The 24,556-nt window shown below is 50.2% G+C and overlaps 1 protein-coding gene across 1 annotated transcript; it reads left to right on the top strand.

Annotated features, from left to right (window-relative positions):
- Positions 1-2,783: 2,783 nt before the first annotated feature.
- On the top strand, positions 2,784-23,407 carry LOC132076952 (olfactory receptor 14A16-like; the record flags this gene model as incomplete). The annotated part of the gene is made up of 5 exons (XM_059478381.1): positions 2,784-2,897; positions 3,066-3,575; positions 16,020-16,451; positions 16,642-16,738; positions 23,355-23,407. Coding segments are annotated over 5 exons (1,206 nt in total), but the record flags the coding sequence as incomplete, so codon positions are not given.
- Positions 23,408-24,556: the final 1,149 nt, after the last annotated feature.

The following is a 24,556-nucleotide window of genomic DNA, read 5'->3' as shown; positions in this document are numbered from 1 at the left end:
TGGGGCAGCCGGGGGATGCCGACAGCCTGCAGGGACAGAGGCGCAGGGCAGGGACACCGTGGCACAGCGTGGGCTGCACAGGGCACAGGGATGGGCAGCAGCTGTAAGACAGCCCTGCCAGAGCCAACTTGGGCAGCACTTTGCCATGGCTGCTGGGCCTGGGCCTGAGGCAGGAGCAGGAGACAAGTGACCCTTGCAGGGCTGGGGCCTCATTGCCTCCTTGTCCCTGCTCAGCAGCCTGGCAGGGGCCGCCCCATGCTCCTGCCCTTGCCATTGCACATCCCCACATGCCAGTGCCCATCCCAGCAAGAGCCCTGAGCAAGGAGGGAGGGACAGGATCTGCCTGACCAGGGGCTGGGGCTCAGACCTTGACCCTTTGCATTCCTGAAACACATCCAGGTTTGCTCAGCACCAGAGACACCTTGGCCTTGTTTGTCTCCAGCTGTTATCACTGCCTCCAGTGTTCTCTAACTGGAATCTGGGGACACTTTCTGAGTTGTGTACTTCAGTGGGACCCAATAAAACTTGAAGAAACTTTGGAGTCTAACTTTAATTTTGAGTTCTTGAGAAGTTTTTTGAAGATGCTCTCAGGGACTGAGTCTGATGTAAACAACACCAAATCCCCAAGATGCTCATTAAGGTCCTTGTGCTGTGTCTGTGCTGCTGAACTTTAAAGGAACAGCTCTTCCCAGGACCTGCTCCTCTCCCAGCCCAGCAGGCCTGAAGGCTCTGCCTGCAGGCACTGAGGGGACAGGAGCCAGGCAGAGACAGGCTGAAGGAAACCAGGATTTGGAAGACATTGAGCTGAGACTTCACCTGGGGAAACATTTTCACAGCCCTGTGCATGGTGAGTGTGTGGGTGCAGGGCAATGTCCCCTGTGCTCCTGGAGGGATCTCCTGAAGCCAGCACACCCCACAGCCTGGAGGATGTGTCAGGAGGACTCTCCCAGTTTCTCTGTGGCACAGGAGCAGGAGGAGGAGGATGTGCTGCAGAGCAGGGCTGCCCTGGGCTCTGTCAGAGGGACAGGGCAGGACGGCTTCTGCTGCCAGGGACGGCTGCAGGGGGTGAATCTGGGGCTGCAGCCAGGGCTGCTCAGAGCTCCAGCTCATGCCCAGCTCATTTCTGAGGGGAATTTTCATGAACTCATTCAGGGCTGGGGATTCCTGCTTGGGTCTCTGCTTTGCTGAATCTGTGCTCCCACTTTTCCCGGGCTCAGCTTGGTGGCAATGGAAACTCAGCTGGGCAGGGCAGAGCAGGGCCTGAGGCTCCTAAATCATCACAGTGAGGATTCCTGCAGCCCTCAGCAATTGCCTGCACCTGCCCAGCCTCAAGATCCATGCAGCATCAGCTTTCCATGGTGCCCAGGCTGGGGGAGCTGTTCTTTAATCCCTGCAGGGCCCAGCAGCTGCAGGGCCCAGCAGCTGCAGGGCAGGGCTGGCCCAGGGGCTGGGCTGGGCTCTGGCAGCTCTGGCAGGGAAGGAGCCCAGGGCCACAGGAGCAGCTGGGGCTGGGACAGCTCCAGCAGCAGAGCCGTGGGCAGGCAGGGAGGGAGGCAGTGCTGAGGGAAGCCCTGCTGCAAGGCAGATGTGGCACCTGCGGGCCTGCCCTGCAGGGCACACACTGCCCTGAGCAGCACAGCCCTTGTGTCCCCTTGCAGCCAGCACAGCCATCGGCCTGGGGGCTCGGGGCCCTCAGTCCCTCCTGGACCAGCAGAGCAGCCCCAGAGATGAAGGGCATCTCTGCGGCCCTGTGCCCAATCCTTGCTGACCAGGGCCTGAGGGCCACTGTCCTGCCCTGCTGCTGCCTGGCAGGGGCTGGGCAGGGCAGGCCAGGGAAAGGCTTTTCCTCAGGCACGGCTCTCTCTCTCTCTCCTTGCCTTGCCCAGGTGCTGCTGACATTGCTGAGGGCTCTCTGCAATGGCAGTTCCAGCTGCAGGGCCAGGCCCAGCACTTTGGCTCCTTCTGTGCAGGCTGAGCACAGCAATGGGGTGTCCCAGCTCCCTGTGCCCAAGGATCTCTGAGCAGGGCAGCCTGGGAGGCTGGCAATGAGCCCACTTTCCTGACTCTGGGAAAGGCAGGAGCCACTTTGTGTGCCAGGGATCCCTCTGCTCTCAGCAGTGTCTCCTGGCTGTCCAGGCTAACACAGGAATGGATCTCAGAAAGGTGCAAGTGCAGGGCAGCTGGAATAGGAGAGAGGGACAGAGCAGGTCCCCTCAGTGCGCACTAAGCCTCAGACAATCCTTCTGCCTCCCTGGACTCTCTGTTCTCCCGTGGTGCAGCAGAATCTCTCATTCTGCCTTCTGTTATCCCCATCCCTTCACCCAGGCAGCTCTTCTGCTTTAGGGTAACATTCTTTATCCAAGTCCAAACACCAGGACTGACCCCCGCTCTCACTGTTGCCCTGTACTGACTTGGGATCAGGGCTGACTCCCAGGTGTCCTGCAGGTCAAGGTCCAGCTCCTCACACAACATTGGCCAGCAGCAATCAGGGCTCCAGCAACAAAAGTGAAGGAAGATCTCTGAGACATGGACAGGGCGAGGTGCTCTCGCCCTGTCCATGTGGGCGGAAAGGGTCTATGAGAAAGGGCTTTGACTTTTCTGAGACAAATCTCCCCTCAATTATCACTGTCATTCCTTCTTCAAAAGGTTCCAATGTCCAGAGGCAGCAAATGTCCAACAGCAGCTCCATCAGGCACTTCCTCCTGCTGCCATTGGCAGACACGCGGCAGCTGCAGCTCCTGCACTTCTGCCTCTTGCTGGGCATCTCCCTGGCTGCCCTCCTGGGCAACGGCCTCATCATCAGCGCCGTAGCCTGTGGCCACCACCTGCACACGCCCATGTTCTTCTTCCTGCTCAACCTGGCCCTCAGTGACCTGGGCTCCATCTGCACCACTGTCCCCAAAGCCATGCACAATTCCCTCTGGGACACCAGGAACATCTCCTACACAGGATGTGCTGCTCAGGTTTTCTTCTTTCTTTTCTTTATCACAGCAGAGTTTTCCCTCCTGACTGTCATGTGTTATGACCGCTACGTGTCCATTTGCAAACCCCTGCACTACGGGACCCTCCTGGGCAGCAGAGCTTGTGCCCACATGGCAGCAGCTGCCTGGACCAGTGGCTTTCTCACTGCTCTGCTGCAAACAGGCAATACATTTTCCCTGCCTCTGTGCCATGGCAATGCCCTCGGCCAGTTCTTCTGTGAAATCCCACATATCCCCAAGCTCTCCTGCTCTCACTCCACCTTCAGAAAAATTGGGATTTCATTGCGTGCTGTCAGTTTAGCCTTTGGTTGTTTTGTGTTCATGGTTTTCTCCTATGTGCAGATCCTCAGGGCTGTGTTGAGGATTCCCTCTGTGCAGGGACGGCACAAATCCTTTTCCACCTGCCTCCCTCACCTGGCCATGGTCTCCCTGTTCCTCAGCACTGCAGGTTTTGCTTACCTGAAACCACTTTCGGTCTCTTCCCCATCCTTGGATCTGGCAGTGTCAGTTCTGTACTCGGTGGTGCCTCCAGCCCTGAACCCCCTCATCTACAGCCTGAGGAACCAGGAGCTCAAGGCTGCGGTGTGGACACTGGTGACTGGACAGTTTCAGAAACATTAAACTTCTTGCCATTTTCTGCAAGTCATTGTAATATGAGTAATCTGTAAAAATTCTTTTTCTTTTTGGTTGTGAGTGTTTTTTCCCTTTGTTATAGTCCATTAATCTTGTTCACAAAATAGAACACTTGTTTGTGCCATTTCTTATTTTTGTCTCTCTCTGTGGCCCCAAACTGTGTCAGTGAGGAGCTGTGCTCCAGTGGCTTTCAATGAACTAAAGGATCTCCCAGCAAAGTTTTCACCGGAGATCCCCTTTTGTTTTCTCTGGACCTGCAGCAGAAATGTCTGTGTGCAGAGTTTGGGGCAGATCAATGCTCGCACAGAAGCCCTGCACCTGCTGGCCACACCATTCCTGATCCAGGCCAGGAGCCATTGGCCTTCTTGCCCACCTGGGCACACTGCTGCCTCATGTCCAGCCTGCTGTCCATCAGTCCCTGCAGGTCCCTTTCTGCCTGGCTGCTCTCCAGCCACTCTGTCCCCAGCCTGTAGTGCTGCAGGGGTTGTTGTGGCCAAAGTGCAGGATCTGGAACTTGGTCTTTTTCAACCTCATCTTTTTGGATTTGGACCCTGGATCCAGCCTCTGCCAGGCACTGTGCAGAGCCCTCCTACCCTCCAGCAGATCCACACTCACACCGAGTTTGGTGTCATCTGCAAATTTGCTGATCTTGGACACAATCCCCTCATCCAGACCATTCCATGCAGGCATTGAAATCCACACTGACTTTCTCTGAAACTTCAGCCATCCTGTGGGTGCCCTGTGATGGCACTCAAGGTGATCTGTACCATAACCTTGCCAGGCACCCAGGTCAGGCTGACAGGCCTGGAGTTCCCCAGCTCCTCCTTCCAGCCCTTCTTGGGGATGGGCTCACATTGGCACCTCCAGTCCTCTGGGACCTCCCTGCTGAGCCAGGACTGATGGTAAATGATGGAGAGCAGCTTGGGGAGCTCATCCACAGCTCCCTCATCCCCCTGGGATGGATCCCATCTGCTCCCAGAGACACCTTTTAGCATGGGAGTGGCTCAGCATGTGCCCAGCTGCTTCCTCCTGGATAACAGGGGGCTGTTCTGCTGCCTCTGTCCATCTAATGCTCAGGAGAACACTTGTCCTGAGGAAAACCTGTCTTATTTTTGACAATTGACATACACAAAGTGTTGAGCAGCTCAGCCTTCTCCTTATCCTTAGTTACTCTATTCCCCAGAGCATCCACTATTGAGTAGGGGTTCTCCTTATTCCTCCTTTTGCTATTAGTTTAGTTATAAAAGTTTTTCTTTATTACTTTTTGCAGAAGTGGCCAGGTGAAGCTCTAATTGAGCTTTCATCTCTCCACTTTTCTTTGTGCATGACCAAACAAAATCCTTAAACACTTCCTGATTTGCCTGACCTATTTTTTCTGAGTTCCCACAAAACCCTCATGCCCAGCCAGGACAATAATTTTCCTCTCTGGTTCAACTTTGGCACAGAGGGACAGGCTGCTCCTTCCCCCTTTAGATTACTTTCTTGAGGTGTGTCCATCCTTCCTGGACACCTTTGTTTTTAAGGGTTGTTTCCCTTAAAAAGTCAGTACCTGATTCAGTACTCTCCAAATCTGCATCCTGAATAGGCCAAGGTTTGCCCTTCATAATTCCAGTGTAGACATTTTGTTTATGTCCCTTTTTCTTTCAGAGGATTTTGTAAACTTGATTATTTCATGGTCACTCTGTCCCAGGCAGCCTCCGACCACCACATCTCCCACCAGCCCTTCACTGTTTGTAAACAGCAAGAGACAGAGCTTTCCTTGGCAGTGGAAGTGTCACCCAAAATTCAGCAAAATATTAAAACTCCAAAACCGCAATGTAGCATTAATAAGCAGCATTCTTTATTTGGCCAGATGCCCGGGTGGATAGCTCCTCCCAAAGCTGTGCAGGCTGAGTACAGGAAAGTTTCTGTTTATATTCTGTATATTGCACACATATTCATTGATTGTCCTGGACTAAACACAAATATGATAATGGTTTCCCCAAAATCATTAACACATTTCCTCTCCCCATTACCCATGTGTTCCTCTGTCCTGGGGCTCTCTCTGGTGGTCCCTGGTGGTTGTGGACTCCAATGTTCCAGTGGGCCTGGCTGAGCTGGCAGGACACTGAGGCTGGTCAACTTGCTGTTCCCCTTCTCACACAATGGGCATTGTGTGGTTTCCACAGGCCTGGGGTTTTGGAGAACAAGCTCCAGGTGTCAGCTCAGCTGGTGGAGACAATTGATCATCTGGTAACATGAGGTCACAGACTGGGCTATGACATCACAGAGCGGGTTATGTTTGGTCATGGAAAAGCTATGGCATCATAGACTGCCTCTATGACATCACAGGGCAGAGATCTGACATCACAGAGCAGAATATGACATCACAGAGTTGGCCCTGACATCAGAGACCAGCTGTGTGACATTAGAAAATGGGCTGTGACATCACAGGGCAGAGGTCTGACATCACAGAGCAGGCTGTGACATCCCAGCAGGGCTGTGTCAGGTCACTGGGTTGGTCACTCTGCCCCAGATCCCCCTCACAGTTTCTCCCAACAAGTCCAATGCTGTTCAGGCCCAGCAGAGTCCCTGTCCCCCGGGATCCCCCTGGCCCACCTGGAGCCACAGCCTCCACCAAAGGATGTTCCACAGGATCCACCCCAGGGCCTGACAGAGGACAAGGGGCCAGGGCTGTGTGACCAGGACATCAAGGATGTGGGTTATCCAGGTCACTGTGGCCAGGGTTGGGTTCCCCAGGCTAGGAAAGATGTCTGACAGCTGGAGCAGGGTCTGGGAAGGGCCTCCAAGGAAGGGCTGGAGCCCTTGGGCTGTGAGCAGAGGCTGAGGGAGCTGGGCTGGTGCAGCCTGGAGCAGGGAAGGCTGAGGGGCTCCTCATGCCAGCCTGGCAGTGCCAGTGAGGAGGGGATGGAGAACACAGAGCCAGGCTCTTCACAGGGGGGACTGGGGGGAGACAAAAGCCAATGGGTGGAAGAGGAAAGGAGAGATCAGCCAGGACAGGAGGAGATGAAATGAGCCAGGCTGGTTTCAGCTTTTCCTCAACATCAAAAGCAGCCTGACCTCCCTTCTTCATCCACCACTGACAATCAGGAATTGTTGGAGCTGTTGTGCACCACACCAAGATGAGCATCCTGATGCAAGAACTGAATTGTGTTTTTATCTATCATAAAACCATGTTTGTCTGAAAGTAATTTTAGTATGGAAATCACCTGTGGATGGCAGAATCATCAGACACTGCTGGGATGTTGCCCCTAGCTCAGGGAAGAGCGTGATTGTTGTTAAACTGTGTCCTGTTCAACTATGGTCTGTTGGCCATGAATTGAAACTTTCTGTGCCTCTGAGTCTCATCAGTTCCTGACCCCCAAAGGACACAAACCTGATGAGTTGTGGCTCCCATCCCAGCGGTGGCACTTGCATCTCCCTCCATCCCCAGAGCAGAGCTCCCTTGTCCCAAAGAGTCCCTGGCAAAGGAGGAATGAAGGAAACAGGAGAGGCTGTGGGGATCAGAGGCAGGGCAGAGCCAGGGAGAAGAACGACTTTTGCATCTGATGGAGCTGTGCCTTCCCTTGGCTTTGTTGGCTGACAACAAATGAACATCCCTCTGTCGAGAGAAGGAGACCCGGACACCAGATGGTTCATCACAGGTCCAGTTTTATTGAAGAAAGCATCAAACACTTATACAGCAAATAATAAGCTTATGAATATTCTGTAAGCCAAGCAATCTATTGGTTAAACTATACCATTAACTCATCCACATTCCTTTGGGCCTACGTTCTCTACTTCTCATGTCTCGCTGTCCATTTCTTTATCATACTCCGCTAGGCCCAAGGACAACTTATCTTGCAGGTGCAAGATTTGGAATTAACCACAGTCTTGTACTTTTCCATTCTCTAGTCAGCTACATTCCCAACAGACACCCTGCCTGCAAAAAGCCTCTGCCCTAGTTAGGACATCTTTACCAAATTAGTTCGGCTGTGTCCTCTCCTCAAGCTACTCTTTGACAAAACTCTCCACATCCCTCTGTGTCTCGGGCAGCTCCTTCTCCAAGGACAGCTGGTGAGAGTTGGAGCCAAGGAGCTGAAAGCTGCAGGTGCAGCCTGGGCTGGAGGGAGCTCAGATTTGCACAAGGCTGCTCTGAGTGCCGGGGCTTGGATGGGGAAAAGGGTGGGGTAGGGGTAGGGATAGAGTCTGATTGATAGTCTGATATAAAGGGTCTTGATTTTCATATTTATTCAAACTGCATGAGGAGGTACTTGGATTCAGTGTCAATTGGAGATTGCACATGTCAATGAATTAACAGGAAAACAAAACTAAACTGGACCTAAAAATCTTTTCTCACTGTCTTTTTAAATATCATGTCTTTGAATACACTTCTGAGATCTGCTTAACTACAAATTATTAGACAACTGAAATCAAATGATTCCCAGAGGCTTGGCTTTTTAAGGTGTTCTGAATGTCAATGAGTCCTGGACCACTGAATGGCTGCACTGAAGAGCTGAAGGCTGAACAAGCCTCTGGAGCAGGAAAATTCAGCAGCAGCCTCCAAGGTGCTGAGGATGTCAGCAGCCCCCACTGAGGCCATCCCTGCCCAGAGACCGTGGGGGAATGGGCAGACAAGGAGAGCGTCCCTGGGGCTGGGGCAGCACAACTCAGAGACACCAGCGGCTCCAGCTGGGAAATGGAGTGTGGAATGTGGCTGGGAAAGCCCTGCCTGGGCTGGGCCAAGCAGGACACACAAGCCCTGACTCCCATCCCCTAGATGACTCTCTCAAGGAGACATTTAAAAGAATTACAATTGTTTGTTTCCTCTGAGTTGGACTCCTTGGAAAATACCAACAAGAGGTTCTCAGGCACTCAAAACAACCAAACAGCCTTTACTGGGAACTTTAGAAAATCAGAGAAACTTTGGCAGAAGGGTTATTATGACATTGTAGTGGTTTTGGTTTGTTATTTTAAGATTTTTCTAATTGTGAGATTTCCTAATTATTGTATTGATGAGTGTGGTGGGTTTTAGTGTCATTTAATTATTTATGTATTTATTTTGTTGTGAGATTGGATTACAAGAAAGGTAAAGTATGCTGAAAAATTTAAAAGGGTTTAAAGGAAAATTTTATTAACAATAAATTAAACAGCAAAAGGTAGTAAGAATTAAAATAAACTCTCTTGATCACTTTTTTATTCTCTACAACTTTTTCTTTTTACTGACAATGTGAAGAATGTAAACTTAAAATTTCTACTTAATTTACTGTTTGTAGAATACTCTTTATTTTAGTTTAATTCTAAAATGTTGTAAAGATGAGTTGTTTAAAGGTAACAGTTTTTATTATTTACTTTTAAATTTTTTTTTTTTTATCTCTGGGAATAGAGATCTTCTCTTGGGGATACTGGATTACTTTTTTCCCTTGCTTAATCATCTGATGAAACTACAGTTATTTTAACATTTGTTTACTTTAGTATGGAAGTTTTTGTTTGATATTAATTTGATTCTTGTTTTTAGTTTTATGTGTAATAAAAGAAAAGAGTTTTTTCTTTAGAGTTTATAAGAGGGTTTTAGTTTTAAGATTAAGGTATTTTTTCTTCTTTTTTATTTGAGTGGTAATTTCTTCTTTACTGATTTTCATAATTTAATATTTGTTTTTATGTGCTTGTATTTTGGGGTTTTCTTATACTTGACAGAGGATTGAAGTATTGAAAGGACTAATACCTCACCTGCCAGTAACTTATGGTGGAAGTTGTGTTTGGACTCTGTTAGGATTGGTTTTATGGTTTGTTTTTGGGGTTTTTTGTGTTTAATTTTAGTTGTAGGGGTATTTTGTATGGGTTGCAGGTTGTAGAGGTTTATGATTTGAAAGGTGTTGGGGGAAGGGGACTTGATGGTAAGATTTTAATAGGTGTGGCTACCTTTGTTGTGGTTAGGGTTTGTAGAACCTTTCTTTTTCCTGTTTGGTAGTTGTTGGGGTTTAGTTTGGTGAGAATGGGGCCAATGGGGGGGCAGCCTGGGGGATTGGGGGGAAGGGGCTCAGGCCACAGCAGGGTTAGTTTGGTTTGGTTGAGATGGGAGCCAGGGCCAGGCCCTGCTGCTTTTTTCTTGACTGGAAAAGAAAGAGGAGGTTCCTGTGTTTTTTCATCTTTAACAAATGTGTTTCCCAGAGCATGTTCACCATCTTAGTAGTTTAACAGATTCTCAGTTGCACAAAAAATTTTGAATTGCTTTTTAAAATTCTTCTCATGTCAAACTATGACAGACTTTCAATCAAAAAAAAACACTTCTCAAAGCATTGACTTGGCCCATTCAACTTCACAAACTCTAAGCCTCTTCAATTTAATGTAATTCAAAATTTGCAGGAGCACAGAAACAGAAGACTCAGAAAGAGAGAAAGACAAAAAAGATATAGAGAGGCACACACAGAGCTACCAACTCCTGGATTTCAGTGCTGTTCAGATGGAAATTACAAGAAGAGGTAGGGTCAAGATGTGTACTTGTATTGTGGTCAGCCTTCAATATCCCTTGATCTTCATGAGCCCTTTGCCCAGGTGAGACTTGGGGACATTTGGTCCCTCAGGAGCTGGGCTGGGGGCTGTAGAGGTGGCCATGGAGCATTGCCTGTACTGTGCCAGGGACGACAGCCTGCAGGGACAGAAACGCAGGGCAGAGACACCGTAGGACAGCCTGGGCTGCACAGGGCACAGGGATGGGCAGCTGCAAGACAGCCCTTCCAGAGCCAACTTGGGCAGCACTTTGGCCATGGCTGCTGGGCCTGGGCCTGAGGCAGGAGCAGGAGACAAGTGACCCTTGCAGGGCTGGGGCCTCATTGCCTCCTTGTCCCTGCTCAGCAGCCTGGCAGGGGCCGCCCCATGCTCCTGCCCCTGGCATTGCACATGCCCACATGCCAGTGCCCATCCCGGGAAGAGCCCTGAGCAAGGAGGGAGGGACAGGATCTGCCTGGCCAGGGGCTGGGGCTCAGGCCTTGGCCCTTGGCATTCCTGAAACACATCCAGCTTTGCTCAGGACCAAAGACACCTTTGCCTTGTTTGTCCCCAGCTGCCATCACTGCCTTCAGTGTTCTGGTCTGCCTGGAACCTGGGGAAATTTTCTCAGTTGTGTCCCTGACAGGAATCTCTTCAAAGTGCAAGAAACTTCAGCATTTCAATGTAACTGAGTTCTTGAGTGTTTTGTGACATCACTGAGGGAGTTGTGACATCACGGAGCTGGCTGTGACATCACAGAGTAGGATGTGAGGCAATAGAGCCGACTCTGCCATCATAAAGTGTTAATCTGTGGCATCAAATATTGGTTTGTGACATCACCAGATGGGTGTGTAACATCATAGATCAGGCTGTGAACTCACAGAACCGACTGTGACATCACAGAAAAGACAGTGACATCACATGGTGACTTTATGACATCACAGTGTCGTCTGTGACATCACAGAGATGGCTGTATCACATCACAGGGTGACATCTCAGATGACTGTGTGACATCACAGGAAGGCTGTGTGATGTCACAGGCTGTTGTATAATATCACAGGGGGTGTGTTCCATCAGAGATGGCTGTGTGACAGCACATGGGACTGTGTGACATCACAGGGTCTGTTTGAGGTCCCTGGGGAGGTCACTCTGCCTCACCCCCCTCACAGCTTCCCACTGAACAGTCCAACCCTGCTCGTGCACAGTGGGGTCCCCTGTCCCCCCAGGTCCCCCCGGCTCCAACCCTGCAGCCTCCCCCAGACGATGTTCCATGAGATCGACCCCAGAGCCTGACACAGGGACGGGGGGCCGTGGCCCTGGGGGTGGCACAGGGGGACAGGGACCCCCCGGCAGCATCCCCATGTCCCCCAGGGCCAGAGCCTGGGCCAGGGCTCTTTCACCCTGGTACGAACGAGGGCTTGAGAGCGCTGAAAAAATCCCAGCAAGGGATCAGCAAAAACCAGATTTAATATTAAGGGACAGCAGCACAAAGTTCCTTGGATGGAGTAACTCTGCTCCTGACTGGACACTTCAGGCACTCCAAGGAAACAAAACAACAACAAAACAAAACCAAATCCAGGCAATCAAACCATAAATGAACCAAGAACTGTCCCTGTGTGTGTGTGTGACAAAAGGACAGTGAGAGCAAGGTTAAAAGGAATATGGCTTAAAAGCTTAACAGAGCTCAAAATTAACAGGAGTTAACTTACACCTTAAACTTAACTGGTACCTTCAACTTCACGATTTAGCAAAAGCACAGTGCTTAATGTATTTAACCTAACCTATAATGTATGACTTAGCAATTTAACAGAGGAATAACCGCGATATTTAACTTAGCTTATAATTTATATTAAACATCTTAGAAAAAGAGCAACTCTTAGGAACATTTATTTAGCTTAGACCTCATGTTTTACCTTTCCTAAAGGCCTGACTGACTAGGCAGTCCAAGGCACTCCAACCCCTCAGGGAGCAGCATTTCTGCCACATATCCCCAGCACAGGCACTCCTGTGTGCACACAGACACAAAGAGTCAGTGCAAGGCACCTGTGAGCAATTCCCCTGAGGGCAGGAAATGCTCCCTGTGGATCCTTTGGCATCTCCCCAGTAGGTGAAGGGTTGAGCCTGGAGGAGTGGGGGGATCGGCCCAGGCTCCATCGTTGTTCAGGATCCCCGAGTGCAGCAAACGGGAGAGTTCCCGGCTGAGAGAGGCCCCACTCAGAGGGAGTCGCTGGCCCAGGAGAGCTCCAAGGGCTCCTTTTGGAGCGCTGTGTGCAGGGCCCCAAGAGAGGGGCTGCAGTCCCAGCAATGGTTCATCCTGGCCGCCCTTGGCACCAACAGCTTTCTTTGGCAGTGTGAGAACAGGGATGTTGTGCCACTGAGGGAACAAAAACAGTTCCCAGGGCTGCTGCTAAAGGAACCAGGAGCTGGTTGGGCAGCAGCAGTGCCTGGAGCAGACAGTGTTTGTGATGAGCTGCAGAGGAGCTGAGCCCAGGGGCTGTTGGCCAAGGCCGAGGCTCAAGGAGCATTTCTCAGCTGGCAGGGCGGCCTGAGATGGGGAGGGGGGAATGCAGCAGCCCAGGGCCCATGGAACCAAGGGACCATTGTGACACTGTGGGGCCTCATGGAATCATGGAGAGCACTGTGACATTGCTGGACCTCACAGAACCAAGGGGACTGTACTGACGTTGTGTGACTCCATGGAATGTAGGGGTCATTGTGATACTGAAAGACCCCATCAAACCAAGGGTCCATTGTGACACCGTGGGGCCTCATGGAATTGTGGAGACCATTATGGCACTTTGGGGTGTCATGGAACCAAGGAGCCATTGTGACACTGTGAGACACCATGAATCCAAAGCTCCATTGTGATGTTGCAAGGACTCATGGAACCATGGAGACGGCATTAAGAGACTTCATGGTCTCATGGAACCAAGGGGCCATTGTGACACTGTGAGGCCTCATGGAACCAGTGAGAACATTGTGACCCTAGAGGTCCCCACAGAACCAGGAGGAACATTGTGATCCTGTGGGGCCTTTTGAAACCAAGAGGCCTTTGTGACACTGCAGGGCTTCAAGGAACCAAAGGTCCATTGTGATGTCGCAGGGCCTCATGTCATCAGTGGTCCGTTGTGACACTGGGGAACTAAAGGAGACCATTGTGACACTGCAAGGCCTCATGGAGCCAAGGCACCCTTGTGATACTTCGAGGCTCCATAAAACCAAGGGAACACAGAACATTTCTGGCTGGCTTGGCCTCCTGGGGGCCACCTGACTGGCCCAGCTGACCTTGGCATGTTGAGGGTTTTTTCTCATCTGCTGTTGAAAGTCTGGGGCCCCATGCTTTCCTATGGAACTCTCCTTCTCCTCCAGGCACCTATGGCCAGAATTGGGATTTCACTGCCCACATTCCTTCTATCCAGGGATAGTTCCCATAGGAATATTGCCAGGACAAGACTGGCTGGCAGTGGTTTCAGATGACTCACCTCCCATCTGTTCCCAAAACATTGGGGAAGGCTCCATTCTCTTCTCCCTATGGGAAAGAACTGTCCTGCCTCTCCAGGTGCCCATGACCGAGACTGGGGTTCCACCTCCAAAGTTCCCTAAATCCAAAGACTGCTCCCAAACAAAATCTGCCATTGCTGAGAAGTATGGCTGGACTTGGCCTGGTGAGGCTCTACAAACACTGGGAGTATCTGCTTTCCCTCCTGTGCAAAAGAACTGTCCTTCTCATCCAGGTGCCCATGGCCAGATCTTGGGTTCCACCTCCAACATTGCCTCTTGTGACAGACTGGAGGAGATTGTTGGCTGGAAACATTTCATGTGTGGGGGGAAGGAAGGGGGCAGGTCCAGCCTTGTCCTGCACTGGAACCCGGCACTGCCCTGCCCTGGAACCCCAATCCCCCCAGAGCCTCTATCCCAGCCCAGCAGTGGCTGCCAGTCCCTGGCACAGCACAGGCAATGCTCCACAGCCGCCTCTGCAGCCCCCAGCCCAGCTCCTGAGGGACCAAATGAGCCCAAGTCCCACCTGAGGGAAGGGCCTAGGAAGATCAAGGGGTATTGGTGGCTGACCACAAGGCAAGCACCCATCTTGACCCTACCTCCTCTTGGAATTTCCATCTGAATACTGCTGGAATCCAGGAGTTGGTTGCTGTGTGAGAGCTCCTCTGTATCTTTTTTGCCTTGCTCTCTTTCTGTGTCTTCTTCTTCTGTTTCTGTGCTCCTGCAAATTTTGATTAACATTTAATTGAACAGGCTTAGAGTTTGTGAAGTTCAATGAGCCAAGGTATTGCTTTCACGAGTGTTTTTTGTTGATTGAATGTCTGTTGTAGTTTGACATGAGAAGAGTTTTTAAAAGTAATACAAAACTTTTTGTGTAACTGACAATCTGTAAAACCACTGAGACACTGAACACACCTCTGTGAAACACAAATGTTAAAGATGAAAAAACCCAGGAACCTCCTCTTTCTTTTACACATCAACAAAGAAGCAGCGGGCCCTTGTAGCAGACATTGTTTCACAGAAATCCTTTCTTTCAGATTTCTGCGTCTTCTGGAAGGCAGAGGCCTCAGAAGAGAACGTAAACAATTATTATCAGATGCTGTGGAATGCAACAGGGGCACCTTAATTGGCTCATGTTCCCATGTTTATAATTGGAGGCCAATCACGGGTGCAAGCTAGGGACTGAGTCCTTGGACACAACTTTGTTATAGAATTTTTTCTTTCTATTCTTAGCTTAGCAGCAGCTCTGCAACTTCTCTCTCTTTATTCTATTTAGTACAGTTATAATGTATCATATATCATATATCAATAAATTCAGCCTTCTGATCTAGAAACAAGATTCACCGTCTCTCTCTCACCAGCAGCGACCCACTCAGGACGCTGTAATATCTGGTGACCCCTCGTGTCACAGCAGAAATTAATTTGATAAGACCAGAGGAGCAAAATTGCTGCACTGGGTAAAAATCCTGTATGTGTAGCATTTGATGGTTGCTTTGAAGTGACCACAGAAGTGGATTCAAGCCAGGAGCTGAAGAACTGAAGATCCTGATTTGGATGAAGTTCACGGACAAGGCTGACCACAAAGAGAACCTTCTTCTGGAAAACCTTCAGGAAAGATGATGGAAAAGAGCAGCAGACCTGTGGAGCTGGCCAGAGCAAGCTGGACTCTTTCAAAAGGTATTGTTGGCTTTTCTATCCCTGATGAACCTGCCCTTCGTAGCTTGTGGCTTTTCGTATGGCAGACACATGCCTTGCCAGAAGAGATTCAGTTCTCCCTTCAGAGGAGAAATTTATTGCCCTCTGGAAACACTGGTGTAGAGAAGATGGCTTCTTTCTGTCAAAAACAGATCTCTATGAGTTCTTTCGATGGGCAAAGGTTTTTGGGTTCTTTACGGATGTCCTGTATGCTTTGGATGTTTTTGTCTGGGAGTGCATGGACTCCAATTTCCAGTTCGTCTGGAGCCAGGGACATGTCCTTCCTTCTATCTACCCAGCATTTAAAAAGCTTTTCCCAGTTCTGAAATGCAGAGCAGCATCTTTTCAATGGATTTGTAACTGTTATGGACAGGCTCCATTTCCACCGTCCCCGGTGGGGGATGAGTTTCGGCTTCCCAGCCCCCCCTGCTTCGCAGCAGCGGGGGGGCTGAAACTTCGCAGTGCGAAGAAGTTTATTTTACTCTTTCTCCCGAGGAGCCTGCGCAGAAGGGATTTTCTCCTCCCCCCCCTTCCCTCTCTCCGGGGGGATGGGAGGAGGCGGTGCTGCCACAGCCGGCCTCGCAGACTCCGCCTCGTTCAGACATGGGGGCGGTACTGGTCTCTGAGGTTTCTCCGCCTCTGCCAGCTCCGTCTCTCCAGGAGATCCCATCTCTGCCTCTCCAGGCGGTCCCGCCCACGGCTTCACTGGCCTCCCTGGCCCTGCCAGTGCCTGCGTCGGAGAAGGCAGAAGAGACAGTGCTTCTGGTCCCGGTTGAGCTGTTGCTAGGCAATGACGAGGATGCGTCTCCAGCTTCCGGCTCAGCGGAGGAGGAGATCTCATCGGCCCCTTCGGCCCCTCCGCCGCTCGCATCGGCCTCCACACCTCCTCAAGCCAAGACAGTCCCTGTTCAGGACGGTTTTGGAGATGGTCCTGAACCCGCGGGAACCTCGGGGCAGCCCGCGGCGGATCCCACGCTCAGCGTGATTCCTTCCCCAGTTCCGGCTTCCCTCCCGCTGCTTCTGCTGGCCGTCCCAGCGGCTCTGCTGTTTTCGGCGGCTCAGCCCTCCATGTCGGCGTCAGAGACTGCCTTGGAACCGACGGCTTGTTCGAGCCTGGACCATCCCGGACCGGCTGCCCCAGAAGTGGCCCCGGACGCTGGTCTCTCCTTCCGTGGAGTGGGGGCTGCCCGCCAGCTGACTTTTGCGGCAGTCCAGCTGCCTGTTTTTAAGATCAGCATTCTCGGCGGTTTGGGGGGTGATTTTTCGGGGATGGTCCCATGGCGGCTCCCATCTCTGCCGCCTCTCTTGCGTTCTAGTGGCATGGGGCGGCAGGTGCATCCCGAGAGCCCTGCCTCTGATCCCCCAGCCCGGAGGGGGTGTGGATGATGAAGCCATGGGGCGGATGAGAGACAAACCCAATGCAGTGCAGGGGAAGATTGCACTGTTGGAGGAGACCATAGCTGGTTTGCTGTGGGGAACAAACATCTCCAGACCCCAGATAGCGTTTCTGGAGTAGGCTTCTATTTCCCTGCTGCTGGCATGCCTCAGTGGTTTTGGGAAAGGAAGCATCTCACTACCCGGTTTGGCCTGGGCCGTTGGGCTCAGGAAGTTCCTAGGCCGGGCCCACTGCGTGGCCTCCTGATGTTTCTGGGAATTCTGGTTTGTCCTACCGGTCCTGTTCCCCCTTTGTGGGCAAGTTTTGGGGTTCCTGTTCCATCATGGGCCAGGGACCCCAGGGCCTTTTCCGTCTCTGGCACTGCTATGCTCGGCTGCTGCTCTTTTGCTTTTCGATCAAAAAAAAAAAAAATTTAAATAAAAAAGATTGAAAATAGGGAGCAGAAGCTCTGAAGCACTGAAGCATTGAAGGGCCAGAAAAGGACAATCTAAAGTTGTTCAAATTGTTTGAAATTGTTGTAAGACTGTCAATGGTTTTTGATAACTATTGATGGAACTCTTTTGCAGAAGCCTGTTTCAGGACCAAAAGGACTCTCAGATATTCCAAGGGAACAACTTCAGCTCTTGGACTGTTCCTGAAACTCAGCTGCATGGACTTAAATTTTCTTTGCATTGGTTTTTTGCGTTTTCTTAGATTGTAGGATTGTTTTAGTGATTTGTTAGTTATTGTATATTCTACAGGTGAAGAAATTTCCTGTTCATTCCACATCAACATTTTTCTTTTAATTTATACAATTTAGAAAGGTGAGATGTCGCAGACATTGTTTCACAGAAATCCTTTCTTTCAGATTTCTGCGTCTTCTGGAAGGCAGAGGCCTCAGAAGAGAACGTAAACAATTATTATCAGATGCTGTGGAATGCAACAGGGGCACCTTAATTGGCTCATGTTCCCATGTTTATAATTGGAGGCCAATCACGGGTGCAAGCTAGGGACTGAGTCCTTGGACACAACTTTGTTATAGAATTTTTTCTTTCTATTCTTAGCTGAGCAGCAGCTCTGCAACTTCTCTCTCTTTATTCTATTTAGTACAGTTATAATGTATCATATATCATATATCAATAAATTCAGCCTTCTGATCTAGAAACAAGATTCACTGTCTCTCTCTCACCAGCAGCGACCCACTCAGGACGCTGTAATATCTGGGCCTCTGCCTTCCAGAAGACGCAGAAATCTGAAAGAAAGGATTTCTGTGAAACAATGTCTGTGACAGGCCCTGGCCCCAGACCCTATCTTAACCAAACCAAACCAACCAAACCAAACCAAGCAACCCTGCCGTGGGCTGAGCCCCTTCCCCCCTCCCCAGACCACCCCCTCCATTGGCCCCATTCTAACCAAACCAAACCAAACCCCAACAACTCCCAAACAGGAAAACAAAAGAGGCTACAAAACCCCAACTAGAACAAAGCTGGCTACAGAAATTAAGATCTTACCATCAAGTCCCCTCCCCCAACACAATTAAAACTAAAAACTCGTACAACCTACAACCCATGCAAAATAACCCTACAACTAATAATAAACACAATAAAAAACCCCAAACCAGTCCTAAAAGCAATCCTAATACAACTCAACCACAACTTCCCCCACAAGTTTTCGGTGGGTCAGGTGTAAATACTTTCAATACTTCAATCCTCCCTCAACTAAAAAAAAAGAAAAATTTATATTAAAAAACACCATAAAACAATAAAAGTCAGTAAAAAGTTAAATCCGTCCCCCAAAAAAGAAGAAAAAATACCTTTATCTTAAAACTAAAATCTTATTATAAACTATAAAGAAAAAACTCTTTTTCTTAATAACACATAAAACTATAAAAAATTCAAATTAATCAAAATATTTCAAATTAATCAAAGAAAAAACTGCATGTTAAATAAATAAATGTTAAACTAACTGTAAATTTACAAAAAGTTTAAACAGGGGGGAAAAAAAGTAATCCAGTATCCCCAAGAGAAGATCTCCATTGTCAGAGATAAAAATAATTTTAAAAGAAAATAATAAAAAATTTTACCTTTAAACAACTCATCTTTAAAACAATACCCCTTTAGTTGAGATGACCCATCAACAAGCTGTAAAAAAGCTTGCAGCAATAAAAACAACATCACAATAACAAAGATCCCCAGACAACTATTATCCATGACAAAACTAAGAACAAAAAACAACATAATTTTTCCTCTTGTAAAAAAATCTCCTTAACCTTAACAAGAAAAACTTCTCCCCACAGTAAACTAAAAAAGTCAATTCTAGAAACAGTGAACTGACTAGAAATTTATAGTTTACATTCTTTACATTTTCAGTAAAATGAAAAAGATGTAAAGAAAAAAAAAAGTATTCTAAAAAAATTATTTTAATTCTTATTACCTTCTATTTAATTTTACTTTTAATACATTTTTATTTATACCCTTTTAAAATTTTAAGCCTACTGTACCTTTCTTGTAATCCTATCTCACAATACGATAAATACATAAATAATTAACCAGCACTAAAACCCAACATACTCATCAGTACATTCATTAAGAAATCTCAAGATTAGAAAGATCTATAATTAACAAACGAAAAGCACTACAGTGTCATAAAAAAACATTTTGCCAAAGTTTCTCTGACTTTCCAAAGTTGCCACTAAAGACCGTTTTGTTGTTTTCAGTTCCTGAGAATCCCCAGTTTATATATCTCTAGGGAGTCCAACTCACAGTACACAAGCAATTGTAATTCTTTTCAAATGTCTCCTTGAGAGAATTATTTGGCGTTTAGGGGTCAGGGCTTGTGTGTCCTGCTTGGCCCAGCCCAGGCAGGGCTTTCCCTGCCACATTCCACACTCCATTTCCCAGCTGGAGCCGCTGCTGCCTCTGAGTTGTGCTGCCCCAGCCCCAGGGACACTCTCCTTTTCTGCCCATTCCCCCACGGTCTCTGGGCAGGGATGGCCTCAGTGGGGGCTGCTGACATCCTCAGCAACTTGGAGGCTGCTGCTGAAATTTCCTGCTGCAGAGGCTTGTTCAGCCTTCAGCTCTTCAGTGCAGGAATTCAATGTCCCAGGACTCATTAACATTCAGAACACCTTAACAAGCCAAGCCTCTGGGAATACTTTGATTTCAGTTTTCAAATTCTCTGTGGTTAACTTGACCAATTTCAGGAGTGTGTTCAAACGGAATATATTCTATTCCCAAACATAATGAGAAAACTTTTTTTAGGTTCTTCTTAGGTTTTTTTCCTTTTCATATATCTACTACACTATATGTGTAGTCTTCAATTGACATTGAATCCAAGTACCTCCTCATGCAGTTTGTATAGAGATGAAAATCAACACCATTCATGGCTGACAATCAATCAGACTCTGTCCCTACCCCCACCCCACCATTTCCCTCATCCAAGCCCTGGCACTCAGAGCAGCCTTGTGCAAATCTGAGCTCCCTCCAGCCCAGGCTGCACCTGCAGCTTTCAGCTCCTTGGCTCCAACTCCCACCTGCTTTCCTTGGAGAAGGAGCTGCCCAAGACACAGCGGGATGTTCATTTATTGTCAGCCAACAAAGCCAAGGCAAGGCACAGCTCCATCAAATGCAAAAGTCATTCCTCTGCTGGATATTAAATCCACTTTCCATGGCAGGCAGTGTCAGAGGAATGGAAAACACTTTCTGTGCCCAGCACAGATCCCAAGGTTGTTGTCTAATGTGATATATATTTGAAGATCAGAAAGTCTGGACAACTCCCTGAAGTTCAAAGCATGAAGCCATTCAGTTGAGAGGTGCTTGAATGACCAGAGAGCATCTGAAGAAGGAAATCTGGGATCAATGGGAAGGTCATAGATCAGGCTGGTCAAGTGAAGAGATGTCCTTAGACATGGCCATTTAAACATGAGAGCTGGAAACACTGGAAGGAAGAGGATCATGAAATATTAGACTAAGTGTTGGTGACTAAAATAGAGAAGAAGACTGATATTTTTTCCTGGAATCAGTACAAGAATCCAGTAGATCCAGAAAATTCCTGTTCCTTGTGGAAAAATATGCCATCTCCTAAAAGTACTCAAGTGAGTCAGGTAATAAAGATTTGCTTGTATATTAGGAAAGGAACAGGTATTAAAACCTGTGCCCCTTTCAAGGCAGACATCAGCTGCGTGTCCATGAACACGCAGCGCCACTTCTGCCCTGAGATGCCCAGCTGGGATTAGATCTCTCCGAGAGCACCTGAAGGAGAGCAGAGCACTTTGCAAGCTGCAGGTCCCTGACAGCCCCGCAGGGCTCCTGTCCCATCAACATCTGCTCTGCTCCAGTCTGAAACAGGGCCCAGCATGGTGCCGGGATCATCAGAGAGCTGAGATGTGTGCTGGAATTAAATGTCCTCCCCATCCCACAGCAGCCCTGCATTTCCCTCCTGCAGCCTTGGTCTCCAAGGAGGCTCTTTGGGATCTGGACTGTTCCTGCAGCCCCCAAGGGCAGCTGAGCTCTGCCTTTGGCCTGGCCAGCACTGTCAGGCCTGGCCAGCACAGGCCATGCTCAGCAATTCCCTGTGTGTGCCTGGCCTTGCTGTCTGCCCCGGCAGCGGCTGCGTGGCCGCTTTGTGGCCCTGTGCTGGCCCAGCCATGGTGGCCCAGCCCCTGTGCAGGCCCAGCCCAGGCCAGGAGCATTGCGGCTGGGAACGGCCCCTGTGCCGTGGTGCCCACAGCAGCCTTGGGGCTCTGTGCCCCATGGCCTCCCTTCTGGGCAGCCTCTGCCAGCTCCTGCAGAACCCGTGGCACCTGTGGGGCTGCACAGACAGCCCTGACCTGGGCTCTGCCGGCCTCTGGGCCAGCAGAGAGGCAGCCAGGGCTGGCCATGGCCAGGAACAGGCCCTGAGCCCTGCAGGAGGATGCAGCTGGGCCACAGCCAAACTCAGCTCAGGCCAAAGCTGGGCTCAGCAACCAGGGCTGCCAATGCATGGGCACAGAGGTTTGTGCTGACAAATGCCCTGGGCCCCTCCCTGCTCTGTCCATGTCACCAAGGGCACAGAGCAGCCTCCTCTCTGGCCCACTTGCCTGTTTGCAATGCCTTGCACAGGTGCTGGCCCTGCCCCACAAGGCCTGACCTGGGTCCTGCCCCTACACGCTCAGCCAGTCTGAGATGGACACTGATGGTTTCTGGACCAGGCTCTCTGAGCCCAGCCCAGCTCCCTGCAAGCTCTGCCAGCTGCCCTGAGCTCTGCGCAGCACCAAGGGCCTCTCCCCAGCCCAGCCCAGCTGGCTCTGGCCCCACAGCTCTGCTCAGGCCAGGCTGCTCTGGGCACTGCCCCACGGCCTCAGCCCCTGGCAAGGGCACAGCAGCAGCTGCAGCTGCCACAGGACTCAGCCCCAGCCATGGGGGAAGGTGCTTGGCCAAGGCCAAAGGAGGCTCCCTGGCTGCCCTGCTCCCCTTGGGCTGAGGTGCTGAGAGCTCTGCAGCCCCTGCTGCCATCCCATCTGCCCAGGGCAGCACAAGAGCCCCGGCCTTGGGGCCCTCAAGAGCTGCTCCTGCCGCAGGCCCAGGGCCCATGCCAAAGCTGGGGCAGCCACAAAGCTGTGCCCATTTCTGTTCATTGCTGCTCTGATGGGGATTGGTTCTCAGCCACTCAGAGTTTGCTGATGAATTTTCCTCCTGCAGAGGCCTCTTCTTTCTTGAGCTCCTCAATTCAAGGGAAAAGGCTCATAAACATTTGTTCAAAACACCTGAACAAGAAAAGCCACAGGGAATACTCCAGGTTTTCAATTCTTTCGTGGTTAATTAGACACATTTCTGAAGTGTATTCAAACTGAATATACTGTATTGAAAACAATGAAGAGAAAACTGATTTATCCTGTTAAATTTTCTTCTCCTGTTTATAGAGTGATTTCAGCAATGTCCAATTGATATTGACCCCAGCACCTTCTAATGCAGTCTGAATAAATATTAAAATCAAGAGCTTTAAAGCTGACGATCAGTAATGCTTTGTCCCCACCACTTACCCACAATTTCCCTCATCCAAACCCTGAGAATCCTATGGATCAGGAACAGGTAAGATACCATCCCTGGAAGTGTATAAGGAAAGACTGGATGTGGCACTCAGTGCCATGGTCTGGGTGACAAGATGATGTTGGCTTCCAGGTTGGACTTGATGCTCTCCAAGGTCCTTTGCAGCCTGGTTGATTCTCTGATGATTGTGACACTAAGCAAGGCCCTGGGGAAGCAAGGGGCCATTGTGACACTAAGCAAGGGGCCTGGTAGCACTAAGGGGACAATGGTGACACTGTGTGTGACATGGCAGCACAGAGCCAAGGGACCACTGTGACACTGTGGGGCTGAATGGAAGCAAGGAGTCCATGGTGACAGTCTGGGTCCTGCTGGAACCACAGAGGCCACTGGGACACTGCAGGGCCTTGTGGAACCAAGGGGACATTGTGCCACTGTGGAACCAAGGAGACCCTTGGGAGAGCTTGGGGACAATGGAATCAAGTAGACATTGCAACATTGCAAGGACTCTGGGAACTGAGGGAACAATTGTGACACTGTGGTGCCCCATGGAACCAAGGATCCCTGGTGACACGGCAGGATCTTGTGTCGCCAGGGCTCCATAGTGATACTGCAGCACCAAGGAATTCGTTGTGGCAATCTGAGGCCTCATGGAACCAATAGGCCACTGTGACCCTGCAGGGCCTTGTGGAACCATGCAGAGCATTGTGACGGAGCTGGACCTGGTGTCATGATGGGGCCATTGTGACACTGCAGGGCCCCACGGAAGCAAGGGGCCAGTGCAGCTCCTCAGGGACTCCTGGAATGAAAGAAACATGTTTGACACCATGGTGGCCCTTGGGACCAAGAGGCCATTTTGACACTATGGAACCAAGGAGAGCATTGCTGCACTGCCAGACCTCGTGGAACCAAGGATCCACTGTGACACTGCAGGGCCTTGGGGGACCAAGGGCAATTGTGACACTGTGGGGCTCAAGGATCCAAGGGACTTTGTGACACCAAGGGGCCCCATGGAACCAAAGGGACATTGGGACACTGGGATGCCTCATGGAATCTTTGAGACAGTTGGGACACTCTGGGGCCCAATGGAACCGTGGTGACACCAAGATGTCTGGGAGTGTGGATCAGCTGTAGGGTAGGAGGGCTCTGTAAAGGGCCCTGGACAGGCTGGATCCAAGGCCCAAATCCAACAACGTGAGGTTTAACAAATCCAAGTGTCAGGTCCTGCACTTTGGCCACAACAATCCCTGCAGTGCTACAGGCTGGGGACAGAGTGACTGGACAGCAGCCAGGCAGAAAGGGACCTGCAGGGACTGATGGACAGCAGACTGGACATGAGGCAGCAGTGTGCCCAGGTGGGCAAGAAGGCCAATGGCTCGTGGCCTGGATCAGGAATGGTGTGGCCAGCAGGAGCAGGGCAGGGATTCTTCCCCTGTGCTGGGCACTGGCTGGGCAGAACCTCGAGTGCTGTGTCCAGTTCTGGGTCCCCCAATTTAGGAAGGCCATGGAGGGGCTGGAGCATGTCCAGAGAAGGACAACAAGGCTGGGGAGGAGTCTGGAACACAACTCCTGTGAGGAGTGGCTGAGGGAGCAGCTCGGGTTGTTTATCCTGGAGAAGAGGAGGCCCAGGGCAGACAAAGCGGTCTCAGGGCATAGGCTGGACTTGATGATCTCCGAAGACTTTTCCAACCTTGCTGATTCTGGGATTCTCTGAAACCACCCTTGGAGCAGTTGCAGGATGAGCCCTGGGCCTCCTCTGAAGCTCCAGCAGCCCAGGTCCCTTAGCTTCTCCTGCCAGCCCCAAAGCCCATCCTGTCAGTCCTGCAGAGCCTCTGCAGCTCCTCCTCACTGCCCAGAACAGGGAGTCCCAGAGCCAGACACAG

This window comes from Ammospiza nelsoni, chromosome 9 (assembly GCF_027579445.1).
Source record: "Ammospiza nelsoni isolate bAmmNel1 chromosome 9, bAmmNel1.pri, whole genome shotgun sequence".
NCBI lineage: Eukaryota > Metazoa > Chordata > Aves > Passeriformes > Passerellidae > Ammospiza > Ammospiza nelsoni.
The sequence above is the reverse complement of the archived record's forward strand: the minus strand, read 5'-3'. Positions and strand labels throughout refer to the sequence as shown.